Genomic DNA, 17,378 nt, shown 5'->3' on the forward strand with positions numbered 1-17,378 from the left:
CCCTCCCGTGCGGAATGCAATCCTCACGACAGGATAACTGTGCGCATCCCCGTGAACACACCGAACCTTCACCACCTCCCGCTTACCCCGTGTCCCCGGCGGTACTAGGCTTTGGTGGACCATGGTTTGTTGACACCTTGAGTCCAGCAAAGCCCAGCAGATACCCACCCCCTCGGAACCTTACCGGGACTCGGTATCTCTGAACCGGACCGGGAGCAGCAGCACCAGCGGTGTCCTCCGTGAGTTGCACTGTGCCAGCATCCATTACGGGACAGTCGGGCTGGAGGTGGCTCGGATCCCCATACCGCCAGCATTCCGGTCCTCGCCTGCTGGCCATCGGGAGGTTCCCTAGGGGCGACAAAAAAGACGGGGCCAGGGGAACCGAAGGGTGGACCCGTCGGGGGGCTGAGTTTGACTGGGGAGGAGCGACTCGGGGAAGCCGAAGGTCGTGGGGGAGGGGGGGCTTGGCGGCCCCGGAGAGGGGCCGGGTTTCGCGGCGAGATGGTTCTGAGCCAGGCAGATGGCGTCCGTGAGGGTCTCGGATCAGTGGCACTGGAGCCAGTCGGCTGTAGGAACCGGCACGGTCGTCATGAACTGCTCCGGGGCCACCTGCTCCACGATCTGCTCCGGTTCTTGACGCTCCGGCTGCAGCAAACGCCGGGCGGCGTCTAAGACGTGCCGAGCATCAGAAAGGGTCAGGCCGACTCCTCCTAGCGTAAGCGGTAGAGCCGTTGACGATGGCCCTCCGCCGTTAGCCCCACCCGCTCCAGGACGGCTTCGTGGAGGACGCCGTAATCGGGCCGCTAGAAGGGCCTCCCCGGTGAGCAGGGGGGTGAGCCGCAGCGCCCGCTCCTCCGGGGGCCAGCGACAGGCGCGGGCGGTCCGCTCGACGACCTCCAAAAAGGTCTGTGGGTCGTCCTCCGGGGCCATCTTCGGCAGATGGATGGGGGGGCTGCCCGCGGAGGCGGGCGGTCAACGAGGGCGGCCGCGGCTTCCGCCAGAGCCCTGCGCTGAGCGAGTTGCACTGCCATGGCGGCATCCAGTGCCTTCTGTTGCTGCAGTTGGAGTCGCTGGAGAATCCGCTCCAACTGGTCGCCATCCGTAGCGGTCTTCCCGGGTTTCGGCACCACTTGTGACAGAGGAGGCAGGAAAGATGAGGTGCTCGCCTCTCGGCATCTTTATTTAGGGTTGTGCACGGGAAGATAACAGCGGGGGAAGGGGGGGTAGAGCAGAACGGTGCTTCGGGGTTGTGGTCGGGACCGGGGTCGTGGCTGTCTCGGGTCGTTCTTTCTTTCTTCTCCGTCTCTCTCATCTGCTTACTGGCGGGTCCGGGGTGGGAGAAATAGAGGTTGAAATAAGCCCCAGCTGCGGCTGGCTTACCCCAGACTCTAACCCCCTCCCTGCCCCCCTCGGCGTCTCGCACCCCCGTATCTACGTTGTGTTTTTTTGCATCCATCGTGTCACAAAAATGCTCATCTGTGTTTCCTACTACCGGTGGGAAGACGAAGAAGAGAATGATTACTCTTGAGAAGAAACTCCAGATAGTTGCCCAGCATGAAGGCGCAAGCCCATAATGGCCATCGCACGTTTGCTAGGCTATGATGCTTGGTAGGTTAGGTGTATTAGCGCACTTTCGACTTACGATGGGTTTCGCGGACCGTAACCCCATCGTAAGTCAGGGACCACCGGTACAGGAGCAGTCAGTTTCCACGGTATGTTGGGCATTTAGCCAGAAAATAGCCATATTGATACCATTGAGGGACAAAAACCCTCTGGGTTTGGGACAATAAACGTGTCTGAAACATGGGATACAAGCCATTGTACAGGCAGAGTAAAATACCCCTAAGTGCTGTTGTGCTTGAGAACAAGCCTGTCGTATGCAAAGTTGTATATTTTCATGAGCTGCTCTCATGGTCACTGTACAGGACCCTGCGTAACAGTACTTTCCACAGTTTGAATTTGCTGCTGGGCAAGAGGTCGCTTGATAGTTAAGGAATTGAACCTTAGAAGTTTTGTACTTTGAACAGTTTAGTTTCTCACGCATGCTGCTGTTTGTTCATTATGCACTTACACTACATTTTTGCTGACATTAAAACTATTATCTGTGTACTTTGTTTGCCATTTATACTTTGTCACCTGCCAGATTTAAAGTAATTTTAAAAAAGTCATTTTTTTTAAGCATAGTTTATTATGTATTGTCATGTCTAAAACAAAAAAAAAAAAAAAAAAACAGCATAGCATGTGGGAGGAAATGCAGCAATAAATACAGAAGCAGGTCTCCGATTCTTAAAAATGACATGTTAGCAAATATACAAGTTCAGGCCGTAATATTAAAATGACTCCTCCGTTTGGAAATAAACACTGCAGCAATGGTTTATATAGTTTAGAATAATGAATTTAATAAATATTCATACAGATGGAGCAGTATTGTATATCATGGCCCTCAATGTAAGCTAATGCTGTACAACTTTATAAATCATGATTTTGTATTATTGCTATTAATGAATAATAATAAATTCGTCATTCACACCCTGAATTTCCAATGGAACTGACCACTGCGTGTGCTGTACTTTTGCACCACACAAATGTATCTTGTCACTAAAGCTGTGCTGTTCCAGCCCAGGTCTCTTCGCCTTAAGCTATTTCATCACATATCATGCACATTTTTTAAACATTTTAAACCACTATTTTTATTGTATTACTTTTTTACAAACAAACCCATGGCACTTTAAATATCAAACAAATTACACTCATGTGAAGCAGACCGGTCAAATTACACGAGAGCGGCAATGTCCGAGATATCAAAGACCGGCCAGGAGTACTGTTGATTTACCGCGTTCGACAACCAGGACTTTACTCTCGTTATGTTATTGACAAAACTTAAATCAATGAAAGAGCTCATCTGCTCCGTTTGGACTTTTTTCATAGCAGGAATGTTGCAATAAGGCACTTTCTTTACTAAGGTTTTTCTTGTTTTAAAAACTACCGCGATGGCTCTTTTAAAATGCGACGTATAAAACAAAACACTTGTACTGTTGTAAACATTCAGCGTTTACGTAAAGAAAGCTTCACGCTGAGGTACAGTACACCAGCTTTCGTGAGGTTCGAGGAGTAGGTTCCCCTTTAAATCCTGTGGTGCAGTCTGTCGAAATATTTCTGCTAAGACACTGCGTGTGAAACCAAACTGATTCGGCGCCTCCTGGAGATGAGGGTCAGGAGCGCGTCAGCTTTTCCGGGGGCATGAATCCTGCGTCCCCCAGCATCCTGAGGCCGACGCGGCCGCTGGGCCGCACGTAGAGCCACGTGATGCTGCCGTGGTTCAGGCTCATCCGCAGCCAACCCTCGGGCGGGAACTGAAGAGCCCTGCGGAACAGAGTGGCGCTGCCATCGGACCTTCTCAAAGAGCTGATGTGCGCCTTGGTTCTGGTCATTTTCAGCACTCACCTGCACACGAAATAGCGGATAACGTTGGCATGGCACACGATTATATCGTAGCTGTCCTCCTTCTGTTCGACGTCGGCTCGGTGGATGTATCGACGGAAGGCCGCCTCGATCCGAGCCCCTTCCTCGTGATACTGCCGAGCGACAACGCTGCTCAGGATTTCATTTCGGAACCGACCCAACCGCATCGCGGTGAACACTGGCGACCGTTTCTAAAGCCAGATAACAACGTAATGAAGAGGGTACGACTCACCACGAACTCGGGCTTCGAGTGACCAACCTGTGGCACGGGTTCAATGGGAGAACCTTCCCTCAACAGATCACAGCTCACCTTCTCCACATCTAGACCAGAGAGGATGACAGCTCACGTTAATGTGGCATAAGGGCATTCTAGGAAAGGAATTCCTGCAAGCTCCTGTTTACGTGTTGGAAATCTGACCTTATTTCGCTAATTCTAGTGACTTCATATCATTTACAGGCAATTATCATTGACAAAACATCTATTTTAAATATTAATCCTAGCGGTAGTTCAAGTTCTGATGGCGATTCGGTGTTCGCTTCTTAATACCTGGGAAATGTTTGCTGATGATGTTTGCAGTTTCTGTGGCGCGGGTCATGGTAGAATGAACTATGAAGTCATACTTCAGACCCAGGGTGGCCAGCCGCTGACCGGTCAGTTCAGCTTGCTCACGACCTGCAGAGATCATTGGAGGATGCAGTGTTTGCGTCATTCACACCAGTCCAGATGGACACCAACTACCTAAAACCATCATGTTTTTTTTCTTTTTTTTTTTTTCCTTTTTACATTGATTAAAAAGTTGAGCACGGTCCTCAGCTGTAGACCACAACCATAACAATAAAATACAATTAACATTAATGAATCTACATTAAGACCGTCACAGGTTTTAAAGATGATTTTCCTACATCTCCTTGCGGAATAGGAAAGTGAAGTCTCAGGTACTGTTACCACACCTAAGGAAGTGAGAAAGCGCTCTTTGTCGCTCTCCCCTTTGAGGTTGTACTGGGAGTGCCGAATCAGGATGATGTGGCGGGTGGCCTTGGGCTTCTTTTTCTCCAGCTCTGCACTCGGGTCATCAGAGAGGGGCGTATCTTTGTCTCTCTTCTTCTTGGAGTTCATCAGTGTGATGGGATCCCGCCTAAAATCAAGTAAAGGAGGGCATTGAATCAATTTCCACCCGTCTGGGTGCTATCTTTTACTATTAGTTATTATTCATGCTTCCAACTCAAAATTTCGATAATCTACAGAGACTCCGCTATAAGACCCGGATGAAGACTAAAAAAAGTACTTCTAACAGCAAAAAGATTTACAACTGGGCTCAGCTTCTCAGCGAAAAGAGACAACCGCAAAACTTCTAATTTCTTTTGGAATTGTTCATACGGCCAGTTTTTCCATGCAGATTCATTATGGTCACTGGTGCAATAACTTTTATGTAAGGATATGCTGCTTGGTTTCTGCGATGGGAAGAGAGAAAAAGAAGGACCGAATATTTCATTAAGTGCGTTTTACTTGAGAAATGACATATTCAAGCAAGTGCATTTATTAACAACCTCTATTTGCTCTTTTATGATCAACTGACTACAGCTTTACACATTTCAATTATTAATAAAAAAAAAAAAATCAAAAACATTTAATTTTCTTTCTGTAGTCTGGGTCTTAGTTCCCATGGCATTGGTTCTGTTTTCTTCTGTTTGTAATGAATGAATAAATGTACGCAAACAAACAGTGCTGGACTGGCAAAGCGCGCGGACCCCCAGCAGCGCCGAGAAACACGTGCGCATTTAAAGGGCGGAGAGGAGTTCCCACATACTATATTAATATAGTAACAGCACGTGTTTCTTTTAGAAACACACTGCCGCAATCCTATGTGTGGAAAAGGTGAGGAAACTGATGTATCTGCAGGACAGAAGGGTGTTGGATCGAGACCTGGTCGCAGATGAGGAGCGTCGCGCCTGAGAAAAACGTGGCAGGTGATGCACAGAATCACTGAAATTTAAAAGACTGGACATAATATTGTAATGCACAAAACAAAAGTATATGTATATTCAACAAAACTGCTGAGTAACAGATAAACAAGTTACACGCAGCTACTCGTGTATAAATGTTTAGCAAAAAAAAAAAAAAAGAAGGTGATCAGGAATCGTGGATATTCTCAGATTCTGATAAAAGTTTTACGCAGCTATGAACTTTGGTGGGAAGCAACAAACTAACTGCACTTAAGAATCACGCGTCTGCATCTAAGTGTAATGAACACATTGTATTTTCTATGAGATGTTCGTCGCTTTGGAGAAAAAGGAAAAAAAAAAAAAAAGTGTCGGATAAATGAATACATGTAAATGTAACATTATATATTATTACATTGTTTCTCAGGGCAGGTAACGCCGGTGCAGAGAACGGACCTACGAGATGATGATCTAAGCAAAAGCGACGGGCGCTGTGTGTGTTCCGTGGTGTCACGCGCTGTACTGCGACACACACACACACACACACACACACACACACACACAGAGGAAGAACAACAATCCGGAAGCGAACGCACTTGTCCCAGTTGCTGTCCCAGCCGTTCCCGCTTAGCGCCACCGTCGTGTGCTGCCCATGCTGACGGGCGGCCGTCGGGGCCGCAGGCTGCGCCGCTCGGAGGACCCCGAACACGGGCCACCAGCTGGGAGCGCTCGCGCTGCCACTACCGGCGTCGCTGTCCCCGAAGGAACCGAAGCGCTCCGCCGCCACGAGAACGGCGGACGCGCCCGCGATCCCGCACACCACTTTCAGAGCCCTCCGGGACGCCATCGCGACGCTTCCCAAACTTGGCAGCGTTCAGCCTAAGGCTCGAACCCACGTAGTTGGTCGGCTGCAGAAGTCTAGAGCTCTCGCTTGAGTCCCGAGTCGCTCCGCGCACCTGACGCCGCCGACCGGTTCGAAACGAAAACGAAGACAAAGCTGAACTCGAACGTCTCCGAGTACGTTGCGCGCCTTGGGACAAAAGAGTGGAAATACGAAACGCGAAAAGGGAGCCGGACGGGTCGCGGGAAACGCGCTCGTTGACGTGCAGGTTCCAGCACCTGCATTCCTTTTTATATATCACCATCATCATCATCATCATCCATCAGCGTTACAAAAGCATAAAAAAACCTCTGCTTACTGCCACACCTTCCATAACTGAGTGCGATCACAAATTTTATATATATTACTATATTTATATATAGTACTGATGGGGGCGCGGTGGTGCAGTGGGTTGGGCCGAGTCCTGCTTTCTGGTGGGTCTGGGGTTCGAGTCCTACTTGGGGTGCCTTGCGGCGTACTGGCGTCCCGTCCTGTGTGTCCCCCCCCCCCCCCCCTTCTGGCCTTACGCCCTGTGTTACTGGGTAGGCTCCGGTTCCCTGCGACCCCGTATGGGACGAGCGGTTCTGAAAATGTGTGTGTGTGTGTGTGTGTGTGTGTGTGTGTGTGTGTGTGTGTGTGTGTGTGTGTGTGTGTGTGTGTATAGTACTGTGTAAAAGTTTTAGGCACCTGGGGAAAAAGCTGTAAAGTGAGAATGCTTCTAAAAATAATGCTCTTAATTAATAAGCTTCCTACAAAGCCTAGCGATCCATCGGGTCCTGCTCTCTCTGGTGGGTCTGGGATTCAAGTCCCGCTTGGGGTGCCTTGCGATGGACTGGCGTCCCGTCCTGGGTGTGTCCCCTCCCCATCTAGCCTTACGCCCTGCGTTGCCGGGTTAGGCTGCAGTTTGCTGCAACCCTGCTTGGGACAAGCGGTTTCAGACTGTGTGTGTACTCTCTTTAACGACATCTAAAACCCTTACTGTAATACTGTAACTTTTTGCAAAAGGAATGCTTGGAAATCTAAAATATTCTCTTTCCCATTGACACTAATGCAGAAGATATTAAATAACCGTCTAAAACAAATATTTTTGTGAAACATCTAAGTGCCTAAGACTTTTGCACAGTGCTGTATACATACAATTATTCCTTGTAAAGTGTACTTTTATTCCTAATCCAGCACCCACTGTAATATTTTGAACCGTTCTGAGGTGAGCGGCTGAGATTTTTTTACGTTTTGATAGATTGAAAAGTGTGAGCACATTTTGAATCATATAACTTTGTTAATCAGCTGTTATTTTAATTTCAGTCCCTGAAACTGTACTACACTCCACTGTACTCTACTCAGATATTTACACTGAAACATACCCCACTAGGGGGTGTAGAAGGTAAGAGGCGTTTCGGTGCAGCAGCGGCTCCACGCCCCTCTCGGAGCGAGTTCTCATTCTCTCCCTTTCAATGATTTATCCACGGAGAGGGGAGATTTTTCACTGGTGGCTTCAGAAAACCTTCTCTATGCACTTACTTAGTCCCTGTGTCGGAAATGGCGAAATGACGCGCGGTCTCAGGGCGATTCGGGCCGGGTGTGTGTAAACTAACTAGCTTCGGCGCACACGATAAGTCCCGGCGGGGGGTTTCGCGTCACGCCCCCCCGCGAAGCGCAGAGGCTCCTCCTCCTCCTCCTCCCCCTGTGAGCTCAGCCTCAGCTCCACGCCGGGCTGCGCGGGGGGCACTTGCACGCGCGCGCCGCCGCCGCCGCCGCGACCCCGTCCAGCAGCAGTCCGCGCGGAATATCATGTCATTGACATTGAGGGCGGCGCTGCGGGCCTCGGGAAGCGCAGCGGGACCGTCCGTCCTCAGCAGTCCACCCGCACCCCCTCCCGCACCCCCCCCAGGCGCCGTAACCCGAGGATGAACGTGCACACCGGCGCAGGATGCCCAGCGTGCCGCCGAACGCCCTGAAAGCCACTACCTTCATCCCCGTGTCCGGCGCCGCCGCTCTGCTCGTCGGATCCACCACCTTGTTCTTCGTTTTCACGTGAGTGTCCGGCGTCGCGTGTCCGTCGCGTGTCCTGGCAGCTGCCGGCCGCGCGAGAGGCAGAGCGCGAGACGAGTGACCCGGCCGGCGGCCGCTCTGAGGCTCTCTCTCTGCCCATCGCGGTGTCATTGCGTGGTCACGGACCCCCCCCCCCCCCCCCTTCCCCCACTGAGCGACTCCGTTCCGCTCGCACCTGTAACACCAAGTACTATGGTATTTGTCCCGGCAACAACGGGGCTCTTCTTCTCGACACCGGTATGTACAGTATGCGGTGCGCTTTCAACACTCTACAGTGTACTGCACTCTGCTGTACTGTACTACACTCTACTGAACTCTACTCTGCACTACTGTACTACACTGTATTGCACTGCACTGTGCTCTACTCTATTATATTGTGCTCTAGGACACTGTGCTTTACTGCACTGTACTGTCCTGCACTGCACTGTACTGTGCTGTACTACACTGTACTCTACTACCTTCTATGGGCTTCTCCCACATGCTGCTCTGTACGTCCATGTTGCATTTACTGTTTTCTTCAGTCCTGGGCTGCTATTATACCACGTTTTATCAGCTCCGGTACAGCTTCTCCGACCAACTCTTAATTATTCCAGTGGTTTAAATGCCACCAGATACATTAGTTTCCACATCAAAAACGAGAGAAAGCGATGATGCTGATGGACCATAGGAAGCAAGACCGTCCCCGAGCGCGGATGGCGGTGTCCGAATTCCTGACTGCACTTCCACATGAGCCTTAACCCTAACCCTTACTTTTACCCTAACTGTAACCCTAACCCCTATTTCTAACCCTAACATTTACCCTGACCCTGAGAAACCTTTACACACCCCAGAAACGTGTCGCTAGACCCGTAAAAAAAGCCGTAGTGTTTTATGACTATAAAAGGTGCTTTTGATGGAAATGTTGTACCAGTAAAGTGTAATTTGCATGTTTTCCACAGTGTGAAGTTTCAGTCTCCTGTTACTGCAGCATTTTGACCACAGCGCACACACGCGCACACACACACACACACACACACACACACACACACACACACACACATTTGCAGAACCGCTTGTCCCATACAGGGTCACGGGGAACCAGAGCCTACCCAGCAACACAGGGTGTAAGGCCAGAGGGGGAGGGGACACACCCAGGACGGGACGCCAGTCCGTCGCAAGGCACCCCAAGCGGGACTCGAACCCCAGACCCACCGGAGAACAGGACTGCGAACCCACTGCGCCACCGCACCCCCTTGACCACAGCAGCTTTTACTTATTATCCCATGAATAAAATAATGAGCATTAAAGCTACTAAACACAATAGTGATTAAACGAGACATAAATAACAAATGAGAATATAATAATAATAATGATAATAATTATAATAATAATAATAATAATAGTAATAGAAGAGCGTTCTCTGTAAACAATCATGACTATGGGATACCCAGTACTGTGGTTGTGTTGTGCGGTGTTGTTCCTGTAAGCTGCCACCCCCTCCATCAGTGAGGGGATATAATTATTTTTTTATAGCAGAGGTAAAATATTTGTTTTGAATGATTCTTCACAAAGTTACGCCATAACGTCTGACCACTGTGGTCTCCTGAAAGGTTTCCACGTACGTTTGCGTGTACCCGACGCTGCGGTTGCAGGGCCGCTTTTCATCGGTGCTGTACGGTCCATGAGTGTGAGCTGCGAACACACCCGGTATAAACAATGGCACTATTTAATTCATAGTTAATAGTTTCGAGGCTCTGCATGAGGAAAAAAAAGATTCACTCATAGGGTGTGATGACTTTTCTAACCTTGGTTGGAACCCTGTGGGATGTGTTGGCTGCATTCCCCTGTCGAAAACCCCCTGGAGCTCCGCGTTGCTCGAGAGCTCTTACGGTGTCTCTCCTCTCACACTGATTTCGTACAGCGATGACCTCTCCCCGGGTAGTAAGGGCTCTCATCCAGCATCATCACCTGCCGTAACTGCCCGGTCCACAGAGGTACCTGGGTTCACATGCTGCCTTGAGCCGTTCATTTACATTTCGTGAGCAACGTACCTGCATTAATACCGCTTCCTCATGGGCCGCTTCGTTCTTTTGTCCCGTTGCTTACAATTCAGGGGTTTATTCTTAGTGCTGAATATTTTCGAGATGCTTGACATTATTTTTCATTTACCTGACACCTTTCTCCGAAGCAACTAATAATGTTAATTTAGCTACAGTTATTTATCCATTTATACAGCTGGGTAATTTTACTGGGAAAATTTAGGGTAAGTGCCTTCATAAAGGGTTCTGCAGCTGGAAGTGGGATTCAAACCTGCAACCTTTGGGTCTAAAAGCAGCAATTCCATCCACTGCACTACCAGCGGCCTCATTTCCTTCCTGAAAGGTACAACAGCGTGGACCGAGGTTCTGCTCCTTAGCTACGGCGCCACCTGCTGCCCGGGGCTTGTTCGGCTCACGCCCCTGTGAAAGGCGATTCGCTGGGGGTCTGAATGGGAGCAACAAGGGGCACAAAATTTAAATCCAAGCGCTGTGCGGACACTCATTAAAGTCGGGACGTCTGACAGAATAAATCTGTTTATTTCACTGTGCAGCGCCGCTTTCCGGGAGACGGTCCGCGTTTTGCTCAAATCGGAACACGGCGTCTCGCTCCTCTGCGCAGGTGTTTAATATTTCCTCCGTCCGCTTCATCTGCGTGGGCGGCTACCTATCCGATTATTCCCGGACCGCGGCCTAATCCTAATCTCCCGGTGCGGATGCAGCGGCGGCGCCTGTCCCCATTACACACCGAGCCCGTCGTGGGGATTCGGAGCACAGGGGCACAAGGGCAGTTTCCCTTCTCGCACGTGACCCATGTGACGAGTCCAGCACATGCGTGCTCGTTGTATGTTTGCGTGTATCGATGGATTCTGATATATACTATACTCCTTGTGTACGCACATTCGGTGCGGCTTGCAAGTAAGTGAACCCTATAAGGATGGATATTGTACAAAATATTAAAATAAAGATATAAAAATAATAAAGGATCATGATTTACACCCCTGATTCTATTTACCTACTTGGTTTAATCAGTGAAACTTGGGCTTCACTTATTTTTGCACCAGCACTACTTGTGTGTTTCTACTACACACGTGATTTCCTCTAAAGCAACATATTACATTTACGTGTATTCATTTAGCAGACGCTTTTCTCCAAAGCGACGAACATCTCATAGAAAATACATTGTGTTCATTACATCAGCAGGAAGAGACACTTAGATGCAGATGTGTGATTCTTAAGTGCAGTTTCTTTCCACCATATGAACCAAAGTTCATCACGCGAGTTGCCGCGTAAAACTCAGAACATCAACGATTCCCGATGACTTTCCAACAATTTTTTTTTTTGAAATACACAAACATTTACGTTACATTACAGGAGTAGTTGTCTAAAGGTTTATCCAGACATGATCTTGAAGTTATAGAGCATGAACTTTTACACCTTACATGAACTTAAGAGATGATGGGTGAAGTGAGTCTGGAAGAGGTGAGTTTTGAGACCCTTTTTTAAATGTGGACAGGGATTCAGCAGTTCTGAGTGAGAGGGGGAGGTCGTTCCACCACAGCGGAGCCAAAACCGAGAACCTCTGTGCTTTACCTTTTGTTCGTGGGGCCACCAAGTGGGCAGATGTGGAGGAGCGAAGGGGTCTGGTTGGCGACTAGCGGATGATCAAGTCTTGTAGATACCTGGGAGAAGTTCTGTTGATGCTTTTGTAGACCATAATGGAATAATTCCACTTATGCAGCTGGTCATTACACACCTATTATGTCACATGAGAAACACTGATTCTCATTCAATAACCATTTTGTGGTAAAACCAATGGACAGAATGGGGTTCATATACTTTCAAGCAGCACTGTATATACTGCGTATTTATTGCTTTGTTTATTCCAGCTGTTTCGTACTGAGATATGTTGCCCACCACAAATGTACATTTTTTTCCCAATATTTACTGATGCCATTAAGGTGGGTTAATTGTGAGGCTCGAACCTGGAGCCTTTGGGGCATCTCTGCTCTTTCCTGCAGCACGCAGAAGCCTGTGTGTTTTCTCAGCGTGGTGCGTGGAACACGGGTGGGAAATATCATGCGGCACTGCACCCGTCCGCCGCTTTTACCATGCAGGTGTGACGGATGCTCCGTGTCTGGGGCATTTCTTTCTCGGCCGGTTGGGTCCTGTGCGGTGGGGGGGCTTCCTGTGACCGCACGGTCAACACAGCCCTCTGTGCGGGACTCTTAGAGGAGCTTGCGCTGATGCCGCTGCAGACGGAGCCCCTGGACTCCCTGTAGCCCAGAGCAGCGCGTAGTGTGACGAGAACGTCGATTCAGAAGGTACACGTCGCATCCTGTGCCATCTTCACTTTTCGGGTACAACTTGGTTATTATTATTCACAGTTATATATCTGACAGTTTTGTCCAGTTCGACTTGAATGTTTCGCTCATGTATTAATTTACAGTTATAATAATAAAAATAATAATAATAATAATGAAGAAAGCGAGTGTCCAGAAGCAGCATGAACATGTTGACCCATCCAATTTCAAAAACTGCTTGTCCTGAGCAGGGTCACAGTGGACTGGAGTCTATCCTGGAAGCATTGGATGCAAAGGCTACAGGAATTAAACCACTCTGCTATCTTTGGCCCTGTTTATAATAATAATAATAATAATAATAATAATGAAGAGCAGGAGCGGGAAAGGCCCGGCACATTCCAGATTCCCTGTCCAGTCGCCCCAAGAGACTCATCGTGAATTTCTTTAACAGATGGGAGGTTTAGGATTTGGATTTTTTTTTTTTTTTTTTGCCGTGGTCTTCGGATCCCCAGTCGCAGATCCGTTTCTGTCGTGAACTCCTTGCGGTGTGATGTGTGGTTGGGGGGGGAGGGGTTGAGCGCAGTCGGCGCTTCCGGGGAGACGCGGCGCAAACTGCTTTCCGTTCCACCCACAATGCACCGGTGATGCTCGTGTGGTGCAGGGGCCTCCGGGCTGACTGATGGACACATTAAGGGCCTTAAATTCAGGGGGTCGGTCTCTCCGCTGGATTTCTCAGTCCCTCGAACCATCTCGTCCTCTAGACGTCTTCCTCGCCCTTTTCGCTCATCGCACATTCGCTGATTTGGTCGGATGTCCAGACGGTGGCCTTTCAGGAACCCGTCAGGGATCGAGGTCTAGATGTAATATGAGCTTTTCTATTTCCCTATGCTTGCGTCTCGTGGTGGAGTAGAAGGGACGAGGAACACAGCTCAAATGGCACGGTGGCACAGCGAGTAGCGCTTCTGTTTCACAGCGCCTGGGCGGTGCGAGAGGATGTGAGTTTGATCCCCCCTCAGTCTGTGCGGAGTTTGCATGTTCTCCCTGTGTATGTGTGGGTTTCTTCTGGGTGCTCTGGTTTCCTCCCACACTCCAAAGACATGCTGTTCAGGTTCCCCCATAGTGTGTGAGTGACAGAGAGAGAAAGTGTGTTGCACTGATGTATGGATAAGTGACCCATTGTAAGTAGTGTATCTAGCAGTGTAAGTCACCATGGTGAATAAGGTGTGTGGGCTGATAACACTACATAGAGTTCACTGGAAGATGCTTTGGACAAAAGTGTCTGCTAAATAATGTAACAGTAAAGCAGCAGCGCATCCAAATCTGAGATGTCGTGATTGGGGTGGATTTGCGAACGCGTTTGAACTTGGCTGAGGTTTGCGGCTGCAGGGTGTGTTTAATCTTAGAAAACCAGTAAGAGGCGTCTTGTCCGAATCCAAGACTCTGCTTTCATCTGGAGAATTTTGGGAAAGCTGAGCTCAGCAGGAGATGTTCCAGCTGCCATGAGTCGCTCTCAGAGCTGCTTATACACAGTGCTACTATTTTTTAGGGTGACCATGTCTGAAAGTGACAGTTATTCACCTGGTTTAATTCCGAATTACTTTTGACTCGCTGCTCTGTGATCTACCGAGTTATAATTCGGCTGGGGATGTCCAAAATGGACCGTGGTGCGGCGAGTAGCGCCTGGGTGGTGCGAGAGAACATGGATTCGAACCCCGCTCAGTGCGGAGTTTACACGTTCTCCCCTTGTCCGCGTGGGTTTCCTTCGGGTGCTCTGGTTTCCTCCCACAGTCTAAAGACACGCGGTGTAGGTGGACTGGTGACGCTAAATTACCTGTGGGGTGTGAATGTGTATGTGGGACAACCTTGCGATGGACTGGCATCCCATCCAGAGCGCACCCGCCCCCAACTTTGCGGCAAATGCTTCCGGGACGGGATCCGCTCTCTCGCGACCCTGCTTGGGTCGAGCGGTTTTTGAAACTGGATGGGCGAACATGTTCCTCCTGTTGCTGGAGACTCAAAGTACGCGAAAGAAGTTGCTGTTTTCTTATTTACCAGATGGGACTTTTCATCTGAAGTCTGAACCTCCACAAACTAGAAGGCTAATCGACCGGGGCAGCCGGTCGTGTACTGGTTAGATGTGCTGCCTTTCGCTCTGAAGGGTACTGGTTCAAATCCCCCTTGCAGTTGTAGCGCCCTTGAGCAAGGTACTTACCCTAAATTACTCCAGTAAAATTGCCCAGCTGTATAAATGGGTGAATAATTGTAAGTAGATTAACATGGAGAAAAGCATCAGATAAATGAGTCAATGTAAATCATGTACCTGTTTCATGTTCAATTCTGTGAATAAACACTAACGGAGAAATCTTTAGCTCTCCGTGACGATGACGATGATGATGATGATGATGATGACGACGACACCGAACGTGTGTGGTAGTCTCTCCCTTGCATGTGGAGGACAGTGCAGTATTTTCCCGAGTAACAGTCTCGGACGGTAAAGCGTCCCCAAGGACACATCAGATAGACGCCGAGGGGAATTAACACGGTAGCAAATCCGGAGGGAAAGAACTAAATGGAACGTTTCCTGATTCGGAGCTTGGCCGTTAGCGCAATTAATGAGCAAATGGAACGAATTAGTCAATGAAAAATCATTAATCAAATGGGAAACCGAACCGCCGGTGGATGCTTTTCGGTCCGGCTTCTGCTGACCTGTCTATCCACGCTAATGGCCTGAGGGCTTCCGGCTCCACGGCTGCGGAACCTTCATCACCTGTTCTGTCTGGATGGGAATAAATTCGGGGCCCTCGGTTTCACGCTCAGAATGGCGGAGAGAGGACCGCAGAGATGCTGTCAAACGGAGAGGGACAGATGGACTTTATAAGGGCGCTTGGTACAGTAACCAGCTGTGCTAAACCAATGGAGAGACCGGCAGAGACACCAGCAGGGACTCGTTCGGTGAGAGATGTCTGTCTCTGTCTCTGTATATGTGCACTGCATTTATATTTCTGTTTTGGGACTCTCTGTCACAACTTCCTCTGTGTCTCAAATCAAGAGAAGCTGCTCCTGGGAAGCAAGTGTGTAGGATCAACATCCCCTCATCCTGATCCACTTCGGCATCATTTCTCGATCCGCATCTTCTGATCCTGATCCGCATCCCCAGAGCTACGTCTCCGGATTCCGATCCACCTCCCCAGGTCCCGATGCATATCTTCTGATCCTGACCCGTGACCCCTGATCCACATTCCCGGATCTAAAACCGTTGATCCCGACACACGCCTTCTGATCCCGACCTACTTCCCCTGATCCCGACCCGCATTCCCCGACCCAACATCTCTTGAGCCTGAGCCACATCCATCGGTCCTGATCCATTTGCCCTTTTCCACATCCCCCCCGATCCCGATGCCCACCGTGCTCTCTGGGAGAAGGACCGGCACCTGTCATGTTGTGCCGTGTCGGTACTGTGGCCTCTGAAGAGTAACGGGGACCAGGGAGTGGACCGTTTCTCACTGTATATTAACTAGTGGTTGTGCAAATCCAAACCTGCACAAAGTAATTCACATATCCCGTTTTTTGGAGGGGGGTATTTCCTTCCATTTGCGTGAAAACAAATGGTGCCGTCGGGCGAATCGCATCGGCGGTGCGTCTTCGCAGATGCGTAGCTGATGGGTCTCCATCAGTAAGAGGTGGCCAAGGTAAGAGGAGCGAGCTGAAAACGAGCTGCTATATCGGGAGGCTACCAGCTCGACGGGTGCGAGGTTCCGTGGGCGCGGGCGGTATGGCGGTGCCAAGTGTACCTGTTAAGGCCGTTGCCCCGCGCTCTCGATGTCGCCGGTCTGAATGGCGCTCCAGCTGTAGCGCTCTTGAGCGTAGTACTTATCCTGAACGATGCGGTAAAAATATCCACCTGCGTCTGGTAAACAACGAGGGAGTTCGGATTAGGGCATCGGTTCGAATCCTACTGAGAAAGGGCCGCTCCAGACCGTCAGTAAGGCCTTGTCATGGAGGTGTGGGTCACAGATCCCTCCACGGGTTTGTTTGTTTAGGAAGTTTCCCATCAATCAGGAAAGTATAGTGCAGGGGTGTAAGAATGGTGTAAGAATGGAAAAGCTCTTTCTTGTTGTTTCCTGAATTTAAAGAAGAACTGGTTTCTTATAAAACAAAATAGACCCTTTCGGATGACAAAATTACGAAATCCAAGGAACGCTAGAAAAGCAAGAACCTTCTCCTAGCCGCTTCCCCAGAAAACCAGGCCCTGGGGGTGGATCGGAAAAACGACCCTCGAAGTCTTCGGACCGGCTGTCTCTTCTGTCCACGTAATTGGCCCTCAAGCGTTGGCAGCTAGCGGTCATCGTTCGGTTAGGGCGGAGGCGGGGCCCTGGGAGATGTTCGCGTCGCTGCTTCCGCCTCCCGTCCTGGGTCGGACCACCCGTCGGCTCACGGTCCCCAAGTCGCGTTCGCGTCTCGCCAACCTGAGCGAAATGGAGAAAACGGAGGCTTTCCGGCACAATAAACTCGAGAGCTGCTCAAAATCATTTTTGCTCATCTTTGGGACATCGAGCGGAGCGACGGTATAGAGAGTGCCCATCACCAGTGAATTCCCAGTCATTGCTTATTATTAATTTATCTGATGTTTTTCTCCACTTTAACTAAGTGTTTGTTTGTTTGTTTATTAAGCTGCTTACGCTGATTAACCCATTTATACAGCTGCTCATTTTTACTGGAAATACT

General features: G+C 49.5%; 2 protein-coding genes across 2 annotated transcripts in view; one reads left to right on the forward strand and one right to left on the reverse strand.

The window, feature by feature from the left end:
- Positions 1–1,627: 1,627 nt before the first annotated feature.
- Positions 1,628–6,447, reverse strand: LOC108933123 (serine/threonine-protein phosphatase PGAM5, mitochondrial-like). The gene is made up of 6 exons (XM_029252979.1): positions 6,000–6,447; positions 4,414–4,598; positions 4,010–4,135; positions 3,695–3,783; positions 3,445–3,575; positions 1,628–3,363 (listed from the first exon to the last, which is right to left on the reverse strand). The coding sequence occupies exons 1-6, from the start codon at positions 6,248–6,250 to the stop codon at positions 3,213–3,215; spliced, it is 933 nt and encodes a 310-aa protein (XP_029108812.1). The 5' UTR covers positions 6,251–6,447; the 3' UTR covers positions 1,628–3,212.
- Positions 6,448–8,092: 1,645 nt separating this feature from the next.
- Positions 8,093–17,378, forward strand: part of LOC108933114 (probable palmitoyltransferase ZDHHC8) — a 29,599-nt gene continuing 20,313 nt past the window's right edge. The window contains exon 1 of the mRNA XM_029253024.1: positions 8,093–8,317. Coding sequence (XP_029108857.1) covers positions 8,214–8,317 — 104 coding nt within the window. The 5' untranslated portion in view covers positions 8,093–8,213. The remainder of the gene's footprint in view (positions 8,318–17,378) is intronic.

This window comes from Scleropages formosus, chromosome 6 (genome assembly GCF_900964775.1).
Source record: "Scleropages formosus chromosome 6, fSclFor1.1, whole genome shotgun sequence".
Lineage (NCBI taxonomy): Eukaryota > Metazoa > Chordata > Actinopteri > Osteoglossiformes > Osteoglossidae > Scleropages > Scleropages formosus.